Below are 14,002 nucleotides of genomic sequence, written 5' to 3' on the forward strand. Positions count from 1 at the left end.
ACAGTCCCTAAAGTGCGGTGAGGTTTGTGGACACAAAGAGAGAAATGTGAACGGCTCGTTTCTCCTCTGATACGTCACATACTGTGTACCCCCATGGCTCAGCTGTTCAGGTACTTTTGGGCAGTCATGACAACAAGTTATTCACCTGGAGCCGGACTTCTCCGTCGCCGGTAAGCCGTTATAATGCGCCGCCGTATTTGACAGGAATACGTATTCCTGTCCATGTCTGTGACCCCCGTTCAACCCACAACTGACGGGATTCGCTGTTTCGTTTCTGCTGCTGGTTGAAATCTGTACTAACACAGCGTGCTGAATGATTTATTTTGCCCGCAAAAAACTATTTTTAGTTGCAAATGCGAGTGCGTTGACGGACAGAGTAAAATATCGCCACACTGCCGACATTTTAATCCGTCCGTCACGGCGCGCTGTTTGATTGCGTTATCAAAACACCTTGCTTTTCACTTATTCCACCGAATACCGAATGTGTGTTTTTTTGCAATATTCGGCCGAATATATTCGGTTACCGAATATATTCGGTTACCGAATATTCAGTGCATCCCTATTTTCTTGTAATAGTACTCAATGCATGAGTTGACGACCTGAGTCCATTAGCACACCTTTAAATTTCAATGTGACAACTTAAAACATTACTATAGTTGTTTGTTTTTTTTGTTGTTGTTGTTTTTTGTCTCTCTTGGATGACACAGACTTTTAGTAATGATGAATCTTCAAACATTTAAAAAAAAAAAAAAAAAAAAAGTAATTTGACTGGATTATGTGACCTGCGTATTTTCTCATCATCATTTGGAGAAAAAAAAAGCATCACAGAGTCTTGTTCCTGTGGGCTACGGCCAGCTGCGCTTGCCTAAGAAGGACTACATACACAAACCCAGTACTTTTAGATATCCCATGGAGAGAGTCTCTCACTGCAGCCTGTTCTATTTGGTTCTGAAAAATTTTAGCATTCAACTACTATAAGGGTTCTGCAACCCTGCTCACATTTAAGGGTGCTGTTTGCAGTGGAAAAGCTAAACAGACCTAGGGTCTAGGTACCATGTCTGAAGGGTTACTTTTGGTTCCAAAGGTACCATACCGAAAGTGTTTGGTGGAAACGGGCTAAACACAGCTGTCGATCATGTCAACCACTGCTTGTGAACTGTGGTCAAACTGTCAAACTAGGTTGTGCTGATCAAATAGGAATCAAGATTATGTTATTGCATTGCCTATTTTATGCCTTAAATGTTTTCAGAAACACATTTTAGTGTACTGTTTACCTGTAAAATGAGAAATTGTGCCACCATGTTGAAAAGTGTCAAGCCAAAGCAAACTTTCTCATTTAACAGCTAAACAGTACAATAAATTATGTTTCTGAAAACATTTGAAGTGAAAAATAGGCAGTACAGTAACGCAACATTGATTCATATTTGATATGTGCTGACTAGTTTGACAGTTTGACCACAGTTTACGAGCTGTAATAGACATGATGGACAGCTGCGTTAGAGACTCCTCTGCTCTGATTGGTCATTCTCCTTCAGCCATTGTAGGTTCTTACAAATACCATTTGAAGCACTAGGAGGCAGAGGAACTGGATTTTTTTTCATGAATTATCACTCATGTACTTTTGTTTGATGATAGTGACATTTTCAGTAAAAATGACAACACTTTTATAGTTACTAGCAACAACTTAAATGCAGACACATTACTGTCTTTTAGAAAATTCTAGAAATACTCACATCATTTTAACCCAAAAATCTGTCAATTAAAAACAATTATAAGAATAACTCAACTTGATGCAGACTCCTCTGGTGAGTGTTGTGCCTCTGCTCTTCCCGCATTGAGACATGCTGCTTTTAATTATTAATTAAGCGCAGGTACGATGTAATTGATCAGTCACTGTCACTTCCTGAGCTGAATCACATAGATCCTGATCAATTTAATCATTAGGCGGTGGTCTGAACACTCACCTTACTCATTGAATATATGGCCTTCGCTGTGTGATGTAGCACCTCTGCTTCTGCTCCCTGAAGCTTAATGTAAATACTTCATAAACGTGTTTCAGACAAGGTGTCTGTAACAGATAGAAGGAAACTCTGAACTGAACAGAACTGGTAGAAATGAAATGTGACGTCCCTAGTTGAAATATTCTTGCAACTTGCATATCAGAGTTTTGCCTTACATCCTAAAGTTTTCACTCACACTGGCATCAAACAACAGCAGTAGCCCTCTTGTAAGTGTAGTTAACTCAGAACTTCATTTCCTGCTCTGGCAAAGATAACGCACGTATCATTTTCAGCAGCCCTCACTCCCATAAATGAGCTCATTGCACTAACAGTGTCACTAACGGCGTTGGCTTCATTATTTTTTACTGACACAGTGGAGCGATTTCTAAATTAACCCCGGCATTTGAAACACATCTACGTAAATTCAACGACTGACTAATTACCTCGGTAGACAGAGAAAAATAATATGTTTGTCCCCTTGCCCTCATTGCTGTTGGCATGAATCATGAATGTTGTTTTCCTAAATTAAATCCATCTTTATCATGTCAATAATTATGCATGGAATAATTTAAAATGTGAGGCATCCTCAGTATTGAAGCCAGTTCGGCGAGTGGATGTCATATTTGCACATAAATTAAGAACAGACTTTGCTTTTATCGCGTCAGTTTATGTTGTCATCAACATATAAAGGTCAGCAAAGGTTTTGCGTTGGTGCAAGATAATTAAAAACAAACTTCACAGAGCCTCTTCAACTTTCATGTCCTTAAATAGGTTTGAGGTTATTTTGGGACATTGTGTATAAAACATTATGTAGGTTGTGTCATAAGGAAAGTTTAAGGAATGATCATGGAAAATATTTAGACCCATATATCTTTTTATGACTGCAGTTGTAAATGCTGATAAATGAATTTGTATACATTTAATTAAGTAGCCCAGGCTAAAAATAATGTTATTTGATCATGGATAATTCTTATATAAGGTTATCAATTTAAAAAAACATTTCTCCTTAATGTCTAACTCGGATTTAAGAAGTTGTCTCTCCAACCTTCTTTGTGTTTCGTCACTGTACGCTGATGTTCATAGCAATTATAAGTTTCCCCGTTGCCCGTTGGCATCCTGTGCTGTGCAACATAAAATAAAATGAAAACTTTTCTCTCCTCGAAAGCTCCAATAGCCACCATGGGATGAGACCTGTTTGATGACACAGTAAACGACTTTTATTTTCTTGAGGAAAAAGATGGTCCAGAACCCATTTTTCATTGGTGTAAAGGGGGCAAAGGCAGGTCCTGGTGTGGCAGGTGATGAATGGTTAGTGGGAGGGAATCCATCTGCTGCATCAACACAACGGAAATGGGATCGTCCACTGATAAAAAATTGCACACTTAGAGACGAGAGTCTAATTCAAACACAAGACCCAAACTCACTGTAGGGCACAATGAGTGTGTGTGTATGTGAGAGGAAGAGAGGATGTCTTTCAATCTGTATCTCTGTCTCTCAATTTGTTTTTTCCTCTATTCTTTTCCCTCTCTTGCACACGCGTACACACACACGTACACACACAGACACACACACAATGAAATTCACTCGTGGCTGTGGGCCATGCGGACTAAATACCAACTATCTATCATCTGAGATATTTCATACTTTCTCAATTCAATAAGCCAATATGATTTATGTACTGGCTCGGGCAGCTTTGCTATAGAATAATGTCAAGGTTTAGGAATATAGACAATAATATACATTAAGGTCTTTGTGTTTGTAAATATAAGTGCACAATAAGATAAGACAAAGAATCGCTATTCTCCAGACAGGTTGGAAACACTAAACCTGCAAGGAGTTTTAGGTTTGGGAGATTCATTCGCCCTATATGAAATTACATTGTCATCAAAAACAGTTCTAAATCTGTCAAGATGCCAGCTTCCTGCTTTTTGTAACTCTGCTTGAATGTCTGATTTTCACTCTGCAGAATGATGTATGTGCAGTCAGAGTTTGACACTATAAGGCTGTTTCTCTGTGCACACCTTAAATCTGAGTTTAAGACAAATACAAGCGTGATTTTCTGACATGACAGCTACTGTGGAAGCCAGTCCTTGTCCAGTGTGCAACTTATACAAGTGTGATTGGAAACCAAAAGTGCACATACACTAGGGTTGATATGATTCCTAAAAAGCCTCGAGGCAAATCATTACAGTACAGATAGACTGTGCGCTCTGTTCCGCATGGATGGTTATTTCTGTATTGCGTATGTTACTAACACTGTTGATAGCCTACACAGCTTTAAAATGAATGTGAAGCGCGGATTGCAAAACAAAGGAGAAAGAGGGACAAGAAAAAAGTGAGAGACACGCTTAAGATCAGGGATGCACCGAAATGAAAATTTGTGGCCGAAGCCGAAGCCGAATAATAGTAAACGCTTGGCCGAATACTGAGTACCGAATACCGAATATCGTTGTTTAGTTTTTCATTAGTTTTTGCAGATGAACTCTCTCCAGATTAGTGTTGTCATGGTACCAAAATTGGGACCCACGGTATGATACCAATGAAAATATCATGGTTCTGAGTAGTATCACGATACCACAGCGAAAATGAGGCAGATGTGCCTTTTGTCATTTATGAAAAGATAAATCACTTTTCTATAATANGACAGGAATACATTACTGTCTGTGTCTGTGACCCCCGTTCAACCCACAATCGGTGGGATTCGCCTTTCGTTTCTGCTGCTGGTTGAAATCTGTAGGCTGCTCGCACAGCGTGTTGAATGATTTAAGCCTATTTTGCTCGCTCAAAACTATTTTAAGTCGCAAATGCGAGTGCGGTGACGGACGGATCGCCACACTGCCATTTTACTCCGCCCGTCACGGCACCCTGTTTGATTGCGTGATCAAAACACGCCACTATTATTCGGCCTTGCTTTTAACTTATTCCACCGAATACCGAATGTGTGTTTTTTTGCAATATTCGGCCGAATATATTCGGTTACTGAATATTCGGTGCATCCCTACTTAAGATAACAACAAGGTGTCAAGAGTGTAGGATCATGACAAGTTAAAACGGAGTTAGCATACCACAATAGCATGTCCTCAATGCTACAACATCTTAGTAGAAAACCTGTATTGAGTTCGCTGAGCGGACCTGACACTAAGGTAACATTAACGTCACATTTGATGCATTTCACCTTAATCAGTTATTGCTAGCTGAGATTCACAACGCATGTTAAGAACGTATGTGTATTATGGCTTTAAAATGGCTGATTAATAACAAAAATGAATGCCGTGTAAAGTTACCTGGTGATGTATCATGCATATTAGCCAAGTTTTGCTATAAAATATAACAACACACGGAAAATAAAATGCTGTTGTCAATTTGTTAAAGCCTTAGCTTCATTCATGTTATTATATTAGTCACACACATGCGTTGATACGTATGCGTTGATACACACATTGATACATACGCTCACCCCTTACTCTAGTGAGTCTAAACTAGCCAGTCATAGGAACTTGATAGTATGATATTTATGAAGGCCAAGTAATAAATATCGCTAATAAATTAATTATACTCTTACGTTGCAGAGTCATACTTTGGACAGCTTTGTGCAGAGGATTCAAGTGAGCAAGAACAAATTTGCGGCCCATTTCTCTCATTTCATAGACTGTTATTATTTTCCCCTTTATATATTACTCTTGCCCTTAAATAAAGCTAAAGTCATTTAATGAAAACATGCAGTATTTCCTATCTGATTACTCTATCAATCGGCAAAATAATCGATAGAATACTCGATTACTGAAAGAGTTGATAACTGCAGCCCTAATAAAAGACACAGTGAATGGACCTTTTTTTTGTGCAGCAGATAAACTTCTGAGATTAACAGTGTTAGCTTATTGATGAAATCCTTGATTTTTCGATGATGGAGTGAGCCTGTCTCTTAGGAATTATATTCATATAATAATATGAATCTTTCACTTATTTTCAGTAAATTAGTATTGATCAGTAATTAAAGAACTACCACATTTTTGTGTTAAATTGCTGTTATCCTCTTTGGAGAATGCTGCTGCCATCAAGCCCACACGCATGGCTAATAAAACCCCAGAAGGTGTTTACAAGGATGCTCAATAAAAGTCAAATATAAATGTCTGAAGTGAACAAATTAAATGATTAAAGTCCATGAGAATCACGTTCAGTTCCAAGCCACTGCTATTCAAACTAAATACAATACTGCAGTAATCTCGCCTTGCTGTGTGTAGCTCTCGACTGAATGCTTTGATTGACAACTTTTTAATTGTATTAAAACCTGTTGTTTATGAGAATGGGCAAAAAACAACAGCAGATGAGAGCTGTGAACAAGTCAGCAGGTAGAGGACATTAAATCCCTTTAGCCTCCTAATTCACTTCATACGGTATGAATTCTGAGAATTCAAAGTCTTCACAGCATCAGTATGCCAAGAATATGATTTCCATTTTTATTCTTATGTTATAAAAGCAGCACACTTTCATCTGTAATCTATTCTCCCCAACTTTCTTCTTAAAACTTACTGTTATTGTTCGGTTTGGTTCAAACCAACAAGGAGGAATGCAAATTATTTATTATACACATTCATTTCTGTTGTCTTACATTTATTATGTATGCTCAGATTTATTTATTTTTTTTGCGATAGCAGCATTTTTCAGTAGCTGCTGGGCCGGTGAATAAACTGTGGGAGCATAATGTGATTTACATTGAAAAGCAATCCACTGTGTTGCTCTCACAACTACAAAGCCATCTGAGGGAGGAAACAGGATCATCTGTAACTTTCTCCTCTCTCAGTGGGACAAAAGTAATACAGAAAATCCTGGGTATGTTTGTGTGTGCGTGGTAATGCAAATCATTTTGAGATATCTGTTGTGATGTTTGTGAGTGAATTGCTGTTGAATATGGGTTTGTGAATCCTTGTCTATAGGGGTATCTAAGGATCTTTGAATACATGTACCCGTAAGGCTGGCAAAAGTTTGTTTTTGCAGAGGAAAAACTACAAGTGAAGATGTGTTGAAACCTCCACAATATATGTGCGTTGTGGGAAAGGTGATGCCACTAATGTGAGGCTTAAATCAATATTTTATTTATTGTTGAATATTTCATTTTGAAGCACACATCATGGTCAAAACTCACCAGAAAAATAATGTTTGCATGGCTTCAAATGCTTAATACAACCTGTATGTATGTTCACCTCACCAGGACCTCCAGCTTCAATTATGAATGTGAATTATGAGCGCTGTCTGTTACTGACAAAGGTCGACGTTATTAGCACCGTAAAACCTCTCGGGGAGGAGGTGGGGTTGGAAGATGGGGTCAGCAAAGCCTGTGACTTAGACGTGGAGGCTCCTGTTAATTTCCTTGTTTTGCTGACCCGAGTAGCCAAAAAAAAAATCTGTTATCACAGGTTAGGCATGTGCTGTGTCTGGCTTTCTCATACCTTCATGACACCCTCCCCTAGTTTCAGCTGGGAGATGTGTTCCAGCAGCAGTTTGCAACATTCCACAAGCTCTGTTTGCTTCTATATTCTAATAAACTCACAAAATGTCAAGTAAGGGAATATTAAGGGCTGTACCTGACTCAGATTTATGTCAGTTGAATTGGAGTTGGCTGTGCAATAAGAATTTTGGTTCCTTTTTTTCCTTTTAGAGTTTGAGAGTTTGACTGGGGTTTGGTGGGTTGTTAGGGTGACAGCGAAGTTCACGTTGTATAGTAAGCAAGCCAAGTTAGCTCTCCAAGGGAATGTGGGCTAAGTCAGCCAAGATGAATTGGAAAAGTGAATTTTTTTTTTTGCCAGTGGTAGATATCAAATAAAGGCCAGAGACTGTATCCTATTAAGTTTCTGTGAACTTTAAACTCACTACTTCCAAGCAGAAGGCAGGAAACAATGATATCTTGGAGCCTGACCAGGCAAATCCTCTCCTCGTCTGGGCAGCTTCCTCCATCTCACCCAGACTCACCATGGGTCTGGGTCTGCAGCTGCCTGTACTGGAGAGCCACAGATTTAACTAGTTTTTAAAGGATTATATTTTTCTTGCCTTGTCTTTTTTTGTGCCCAGACCTTGTGGAAGCAGATCAGAAAATATTCATACAGTATGAATCCTTTTTATAGAAGTCAAATGTAACTTTTTCAGTCGACACCAGCACAAAATGTCTGCTGATTGAGACATCAGATCACAAAAGGCTCATGTGTATCATTTTGAAAAGCAAAGGTCGGTTCCCAGTTAGTTTGAAGGGCTCTTAGTCAAAGGCAGGTTATAGTTAAAGAAATCCTCATACTGCATATAAAGTATTAAATATTTACTGAACACATTTTGATTTTTGATTTTTTTTTTTTTCAGAAAATAATAGAAAAATGTGTAAACAGTCTGAATTTGCATGTTGATTTCCCTCATGAAGAGGACAGACAGGGATGAGTATCTTTCCCTCTCACTATATTTGAAGAACTAACAGTGGAGCCTCGTTCCTTTGTTTATTTAATCAACCTCCTTTGCTGGAGGAAACCCAAGTGAAAATGACACCAGTTTCAGAGAATTTGCAATTCCTCTGAGCTGAAAACAACCCCGGCCAGCAAAGCATGTCATTTTATCTCTCAGAGGGTGAGCGAGACACCCTCAAGAGCAAACGGGGCTCGGTTTTGTGTTTGCGTGGGCGTGCGTGCGTTTCAGTGAGCATGCCTCAGGAGGTGCGCCGCAAAAATAAAAAAAATAAAAACCTCAGCAGCACAGCAGTGGGGAAGGCAAATGAGCACTTTTTCCTTTTCTGTGTTGATAGAAGAGCCTCGATATGTTCCTGTTCATTCTCAGCAGGTGGAAGTGTATGTACTTATGCTGCTCTGAGCTTGTGTATGCACGCTTGCTTTTGTGTGTGTGTGTGTATAGCTGCATGTGTGTTTGCCTTAAGTTTCCCTGCAGTGCCTTATTGTTCCTCTGGTTATAAGAGAGGCATTGGAGGCTTGTTAGCTCTTTGAATATAAATGCTGACTTGGTTTGCCAATTATCAACCACATCTTGGTGCTTTAGCATACATACTGCCAAGCTACAAGACATATAGGAGACTTAAAAAGGCCTAGATGTATGTTTCCATCAGTGGCTTGTACATTTTATGTACTGTGTGGGAGTAGTGAACACTTCTGCCATGTTGGAGCCTCTACAACATGTGCATCTTTACCACCAAGCAATTTGCATTTTGAATTTTTTCCAGGGAATGCTGCATTCTTAAGACAGGGAGAAAGCGGTTCGCGTGTGTAATTGGTGTAATGCTTATTTAATGTCTCCCCTCTCCAGGACAGGTGCAGAGTCAGAGAGAGAGACTGGCAACAAGAGAACAAAGTACTCACAGAAAAGGTACTGCACTCACACACACAAACAGAGACACACTCCTACGTGTAGAGACGCATTAATGAACATCCATATTTTTCCCTCTGGCTATAGTGTAATGTTCAATTTAATGGTCTAATGTTCCTTAATGACTGCTTTATGTGCACAGGCTTATTGTGCATCTATCAACCTGAAGCACATCTAATCAGACAATTAGCCCTCATCTTGGGCTAATTTCCATGTATGTATTCATCACCATAACTGCCGGTCTAATAGGAACACAAATGGATTGTCACTTGGACACACACACACACACACACACACACACAAACACACACACACACACACACACACGCACATGCACACGCACACACACACACTCCTCTATCTATCTGTCTGTCCATCACTCTGTCTGGACAAAGGGATTTAAGCTTTGCATCAAACCGAAACAAACACAGCTGACTGCCCACCAACTGATGCTGTACAGTTAAACCCAGAAATGTGGACTTGAGCCACTGACTGTTTACATGCAGGCTTGAAAAGGATTGTTTGAGTAAACTGACAAACAAGTCACCCAGTGTAAACATGCATCACAGAACATGTGATCAGCTGTTTGTTTTTCTGCCTGCAGTAAGATCTCATCTCTGACTTCTGCATTCTTGTTATTTTTCCTTCTATTTCTCTCCTCTACATAACCATCTCCCTGTCCACTAAGTGATTCATGATTATTACTCACAGCTGTCATTTTTGTGCATTAATACCATGGAGAAACCTCAAGGTCAACAGGCTAATCCCCCAAATTATAATAAATGTACACGAGCAGTCAAGCCAGACCAAAGGCTGTTAAGTTTGTGCTGGCACAAAATGTGGTTTTAATATCATTTGTCGCTCAGATGGGGTTTTATTTTTGTCACTTTTGCACCAAAGTAAGAGAGAATATTTGCTTGCTAAAGCCCTTTTTGGGGACATCTTCTAATTTGTAATGATTGTGAAGGTTGAGTGTGATCTCAGTCCCATGCAAATCTGCGCAAATTACCTACCACATTTCACTAAACACGGAGGTTGTGTGATAATAGTCCAATGCAAATCAGCATCTCTGTAATTATGGGTTGTATTTAGGTTTTCTGTTTTCTGTGCGCTTCATTTCTGCCTCTTTCTTTCCCCTTGTTTTCAGCACCGTTTTTATACTACCCATTGTAAGTATTAGGCGTCTAGTAATGAAGGAGGCAAAGGCAATAGCATTTGTGTAGTGTCTAGGAAAAGGTATGTTCTCTGGAACTACTCCAAAAATTGCAGGTAGTGGGGATGGGGTAAATTTAACTCCAAAGACCACAGAAAATGTATCAAATATCGATGTCCAATAATCATTAAGATTTGGACATGTACAGAAAGTATGAATGAGGGATCCTGTTACTGTTCTACATCTGTTGCATAAGGCATGTGTCCCTGGATAAATCTTGGTTAGCTTTTCTTTGGAGAGATGAAGGTGGTGCAAGACCTTGAATTATAGGAGTCCATGTCTGCTGCTTGTGCCTCTCTTTTGGTCTAGAATTATGGAGGCTGTATTAGCAATTATCGATCAAAGTTTTGACAACATTTTTTGGGCAGGAGCCTCATCCCGCTACACAGCATGAAGACACGTTTGCAGAAAAAGCAAGCTCAAATCAGTCAGAAGAGTAAAATCTTGATAGATAACAGAATGGATAACATATGACAATGTGTGGCAGAATCGCTTGTGTTTCTTTAACTCACATTTAAAAAACAGGAGTTTTACACTGTACATCCCTGCAAGTGGTGCTTTGCTTGTTGTTGTTTCTGTGTTGTGTAGAGTTACAAATGACTGTGCGCATCATACCCGGGGGATAATGTCAGTGAATTCCAGTAAAATACAAACTTTGCTTATCCCATTTTGAATGTGCTGCAGGAAATGCAGACATGTGTTTCTAAATCACATGAACTCCCCTGATAATACTAGTCCTGTGCAAATAGGTTTTTAGACCACCTCTTATCAGAACTGAGCAGTTGTCTTGGTTTGAGTTGCTGAGGTGCACACACAGAGCTATTTGAAGTCACCTAAACCACCGGCCTCTTCCCCTTTGATATACATTTTCATACAGTATACATGTATTTCACTGCACTTTAATACACCTGGCAGTGTTATTAAGGCAACATCTGTATTTGGTTAGATTACTGTGCAATGCTTCTTGTAAAATGCACTGCAGCCTTAGCAATGATACATGCATTTCATCTGCACTCTCTGATTTGGGAATACGCAACACTCTTCTGCTTAATTACGCATGGGTTAAACAGCTAGGGTGTCTTCATCACTTAATTAAATTTTCAGCCCTGGGATTTGACAAAATAGGTACACGACCTACTGTGCTTATTTACACACTGGACTGGTAAGATATTCGACACAGATTTCAATTTTGAAACAGTGATTATCAGGAGTGTCCTCAGGATACATCCCAAGCTCCAAAACAACATGTTCTCTGGATAATGAAAATAAGGCTTTTAGTTGAATAAACAGGATTATGATGAGGAGCTCTCAGTTTAGACTCCATGACCATTGCTTTTTACACAGTCATAACAGTAGTGGCATTGTTGTGTGCATATTAATTACTTAGACATAATTTAATTTATTGTATCACTCACTGTAAGTAAGAAAGTATTGAGTCACATATATTTGTGGCGTGCTCTATCAAGATCAGTCTGACGTCGCAGTTTCTCATTTCTACAAATTATGTCAACATCTTGTTTTTTTTATTGTCATTTTGGGGTTTTGATTGACTTTAGATAAACAAAGTCTCAGCTTCCAGAATATGAAACTCTTGTCGCCAAATTCAGATGATAATACAGTTTTGAACCTTGTAAAGGCATAAAGACAAGCTAGCAGCAAAAAGTTTTCAAAAGCACTCTGGTCCTACTCAGCGCCACTCTCTCTTCCTTCTGTGTCTACCTGAAATTATAAATGAAAGGCCAATAGTAACAAAGCAGCGTTCAGGACAGTGGGTTTTCATCTGATTTGAAATAAAATGAAAGAAAAAAACAAACTTTATTTCCATTTGCAGTATTATATTTGGTTGCATGGCTCTGTTCTGGGGCCCCTCTGCCTTTCCTCTGACCTAAGCAGAAAGCCTCTTCCATGCGTCTACGTTGAAAGCACGAGGTGGAGAGAGAGCAAACCTCTCTGCCCTCCCATGTGCCTACATGGAAAGCCTAACAGTGTGTTCACACCGGGCGCGAGTAAAATATTCGCCTCGCTCTACTCGCGCGAGTTTGACCGCTGGAATATTTGTTTTTACTCGCGTCATTCACACGAGTAACAGTGTGTTCACACCGCTAGTAAATCAGACAAGCATGCCGGCCGGAAAGCAAGCTACATCGGTTGTGCTAACTGGGGCTAATGCTAGTGCTAACTTTGTTGATAGAAACGTACAGCCGATAGTTGGAATCAATTTTCAAAACTTACCAGGCAGACCGACCTCCTCACTCACTTTCCTCCACGCCAGGTCTTTCTTGGTCCGAAGCTTATAATTTGGGGACGTAACGTCATAAAGCTCAGGGTGGCCACAAACAGCTATTATTAGCTTGTCCTCCATTTTCGGAACAACGCGGGGCAGTTGTTGACCATTGAGGTCCATCCAGATGTGGCAGAGAAGTGTGTGAAGGCTACCTGCGTTCTCCATAACCCAGACACCTGCAGTGAGGGCGAGCATCCCAGTCGCCGTCGGTGAAGTGGAGCCTGCATTGAATATTAGCACCAAAATAAATATCCATCTGTCTCCGGTGAGTTTTTTGCGTGTGAAAATCAATAAATATTCACTGTATCCGGCAAGTCACATGTCGCCTGAATGAATGTTGTTTACTACAGCGAGACAGTGGCAGTTTTTGGCGTGTGAAAATCAATAAATATTCACTGTATCCGGCAAGTCACATGTCGCCTGAATGAATGTTGTTTACTACAACGGCAGCAGCACGTCAGTGACGTCGGTGACGACAGGAAAATCTCAATGCTGATAGGCTGCCCCGACACAGCATCAAGCGAATATTTCGCTCGAGTTCAATATTTTGAACTTGCGCGAAGAGGCGAATGATGTGAATTTCGCATGTTTGCTCCATTCGCATCGCGCCATTCGCGTCATTCGCGTCGCACCATTCGCGTCATTCGCGTCGCGCCATTCGCGTCATTCGCGTCGCACCATTCGCGTCATTCGCGCCGCGCCATTCCCGTCATTCGCGCCGCCGGCACAAATTCGCGTCTATTCGTGTCTTTACATTGACTTTGTATGTAATCTTATCGCGCGAAAAATTCGCCTCGCGCCCGGTGTGAACACACACTAAAGCAGGGAGAGCAGCAGCAAAGACCCCCCGGGAACAAAACAGAACAGCACCAATGACAAACAGAAATGACACTGATAAGTCAGACGCAACATGAAGAGGAGGAGCTGGGGTGAAGGCAAGTTGCAAAGCGGCTTGCAGAGGAAGCAGCAACAGTAGGCAGGCCAGAGCAGTTTAAATAGGGTCTATCAGCTGACTCCCTTCCATCAATCAGCCGCTCCATCAGTTGATTGGACTGTTTGAGATCAGCTGTTGTTGCTGGGGTCTGAGCCGAGCTTGACATCGTGTCCTGCCTGAACTAACACTATGCTCAATTTTTGGTTTTCATAATATTT

General features: G+C 40.3%; 1 protein-coding gene across 1 annotated transcript in view; it reads left to right on the forward strand.

Moving 5' to 3' along the window:
• tnr (tenascin R (restrictin, janusin)) overlaps window positions 1-14,002 on the forward strand; it is a 253,786-nt gene that overhangs the window by 103,279 nt on the left and 136,505 nt on the right. Inside the window, exon 3 of the mRNA XM_050033765.1 lies at window positions 9,294-9,353. Coding sequence (XP_049889722.1) covers window positions 9,294-9,353 — 60 coding nt within the window. The remainder of the gene's footprint in view (window positions 1-9,293; window positions 9,354-14,002) is intronic.

Source organism: Epinephelus moara, chromosome 21 (assembly GCF_006386435.1).
Source record: "Epinephelus moara isolate mb chromosome 21, YSFRI_EMoa_1.0, whole genome shotgun sequence".
Classification (NCBI taxonomy): Eukaryota; Metazoa; Chordata; class Actinopteri; order Perciformes; family Serranidae; genus Epinephelus; species Epinephelus moara.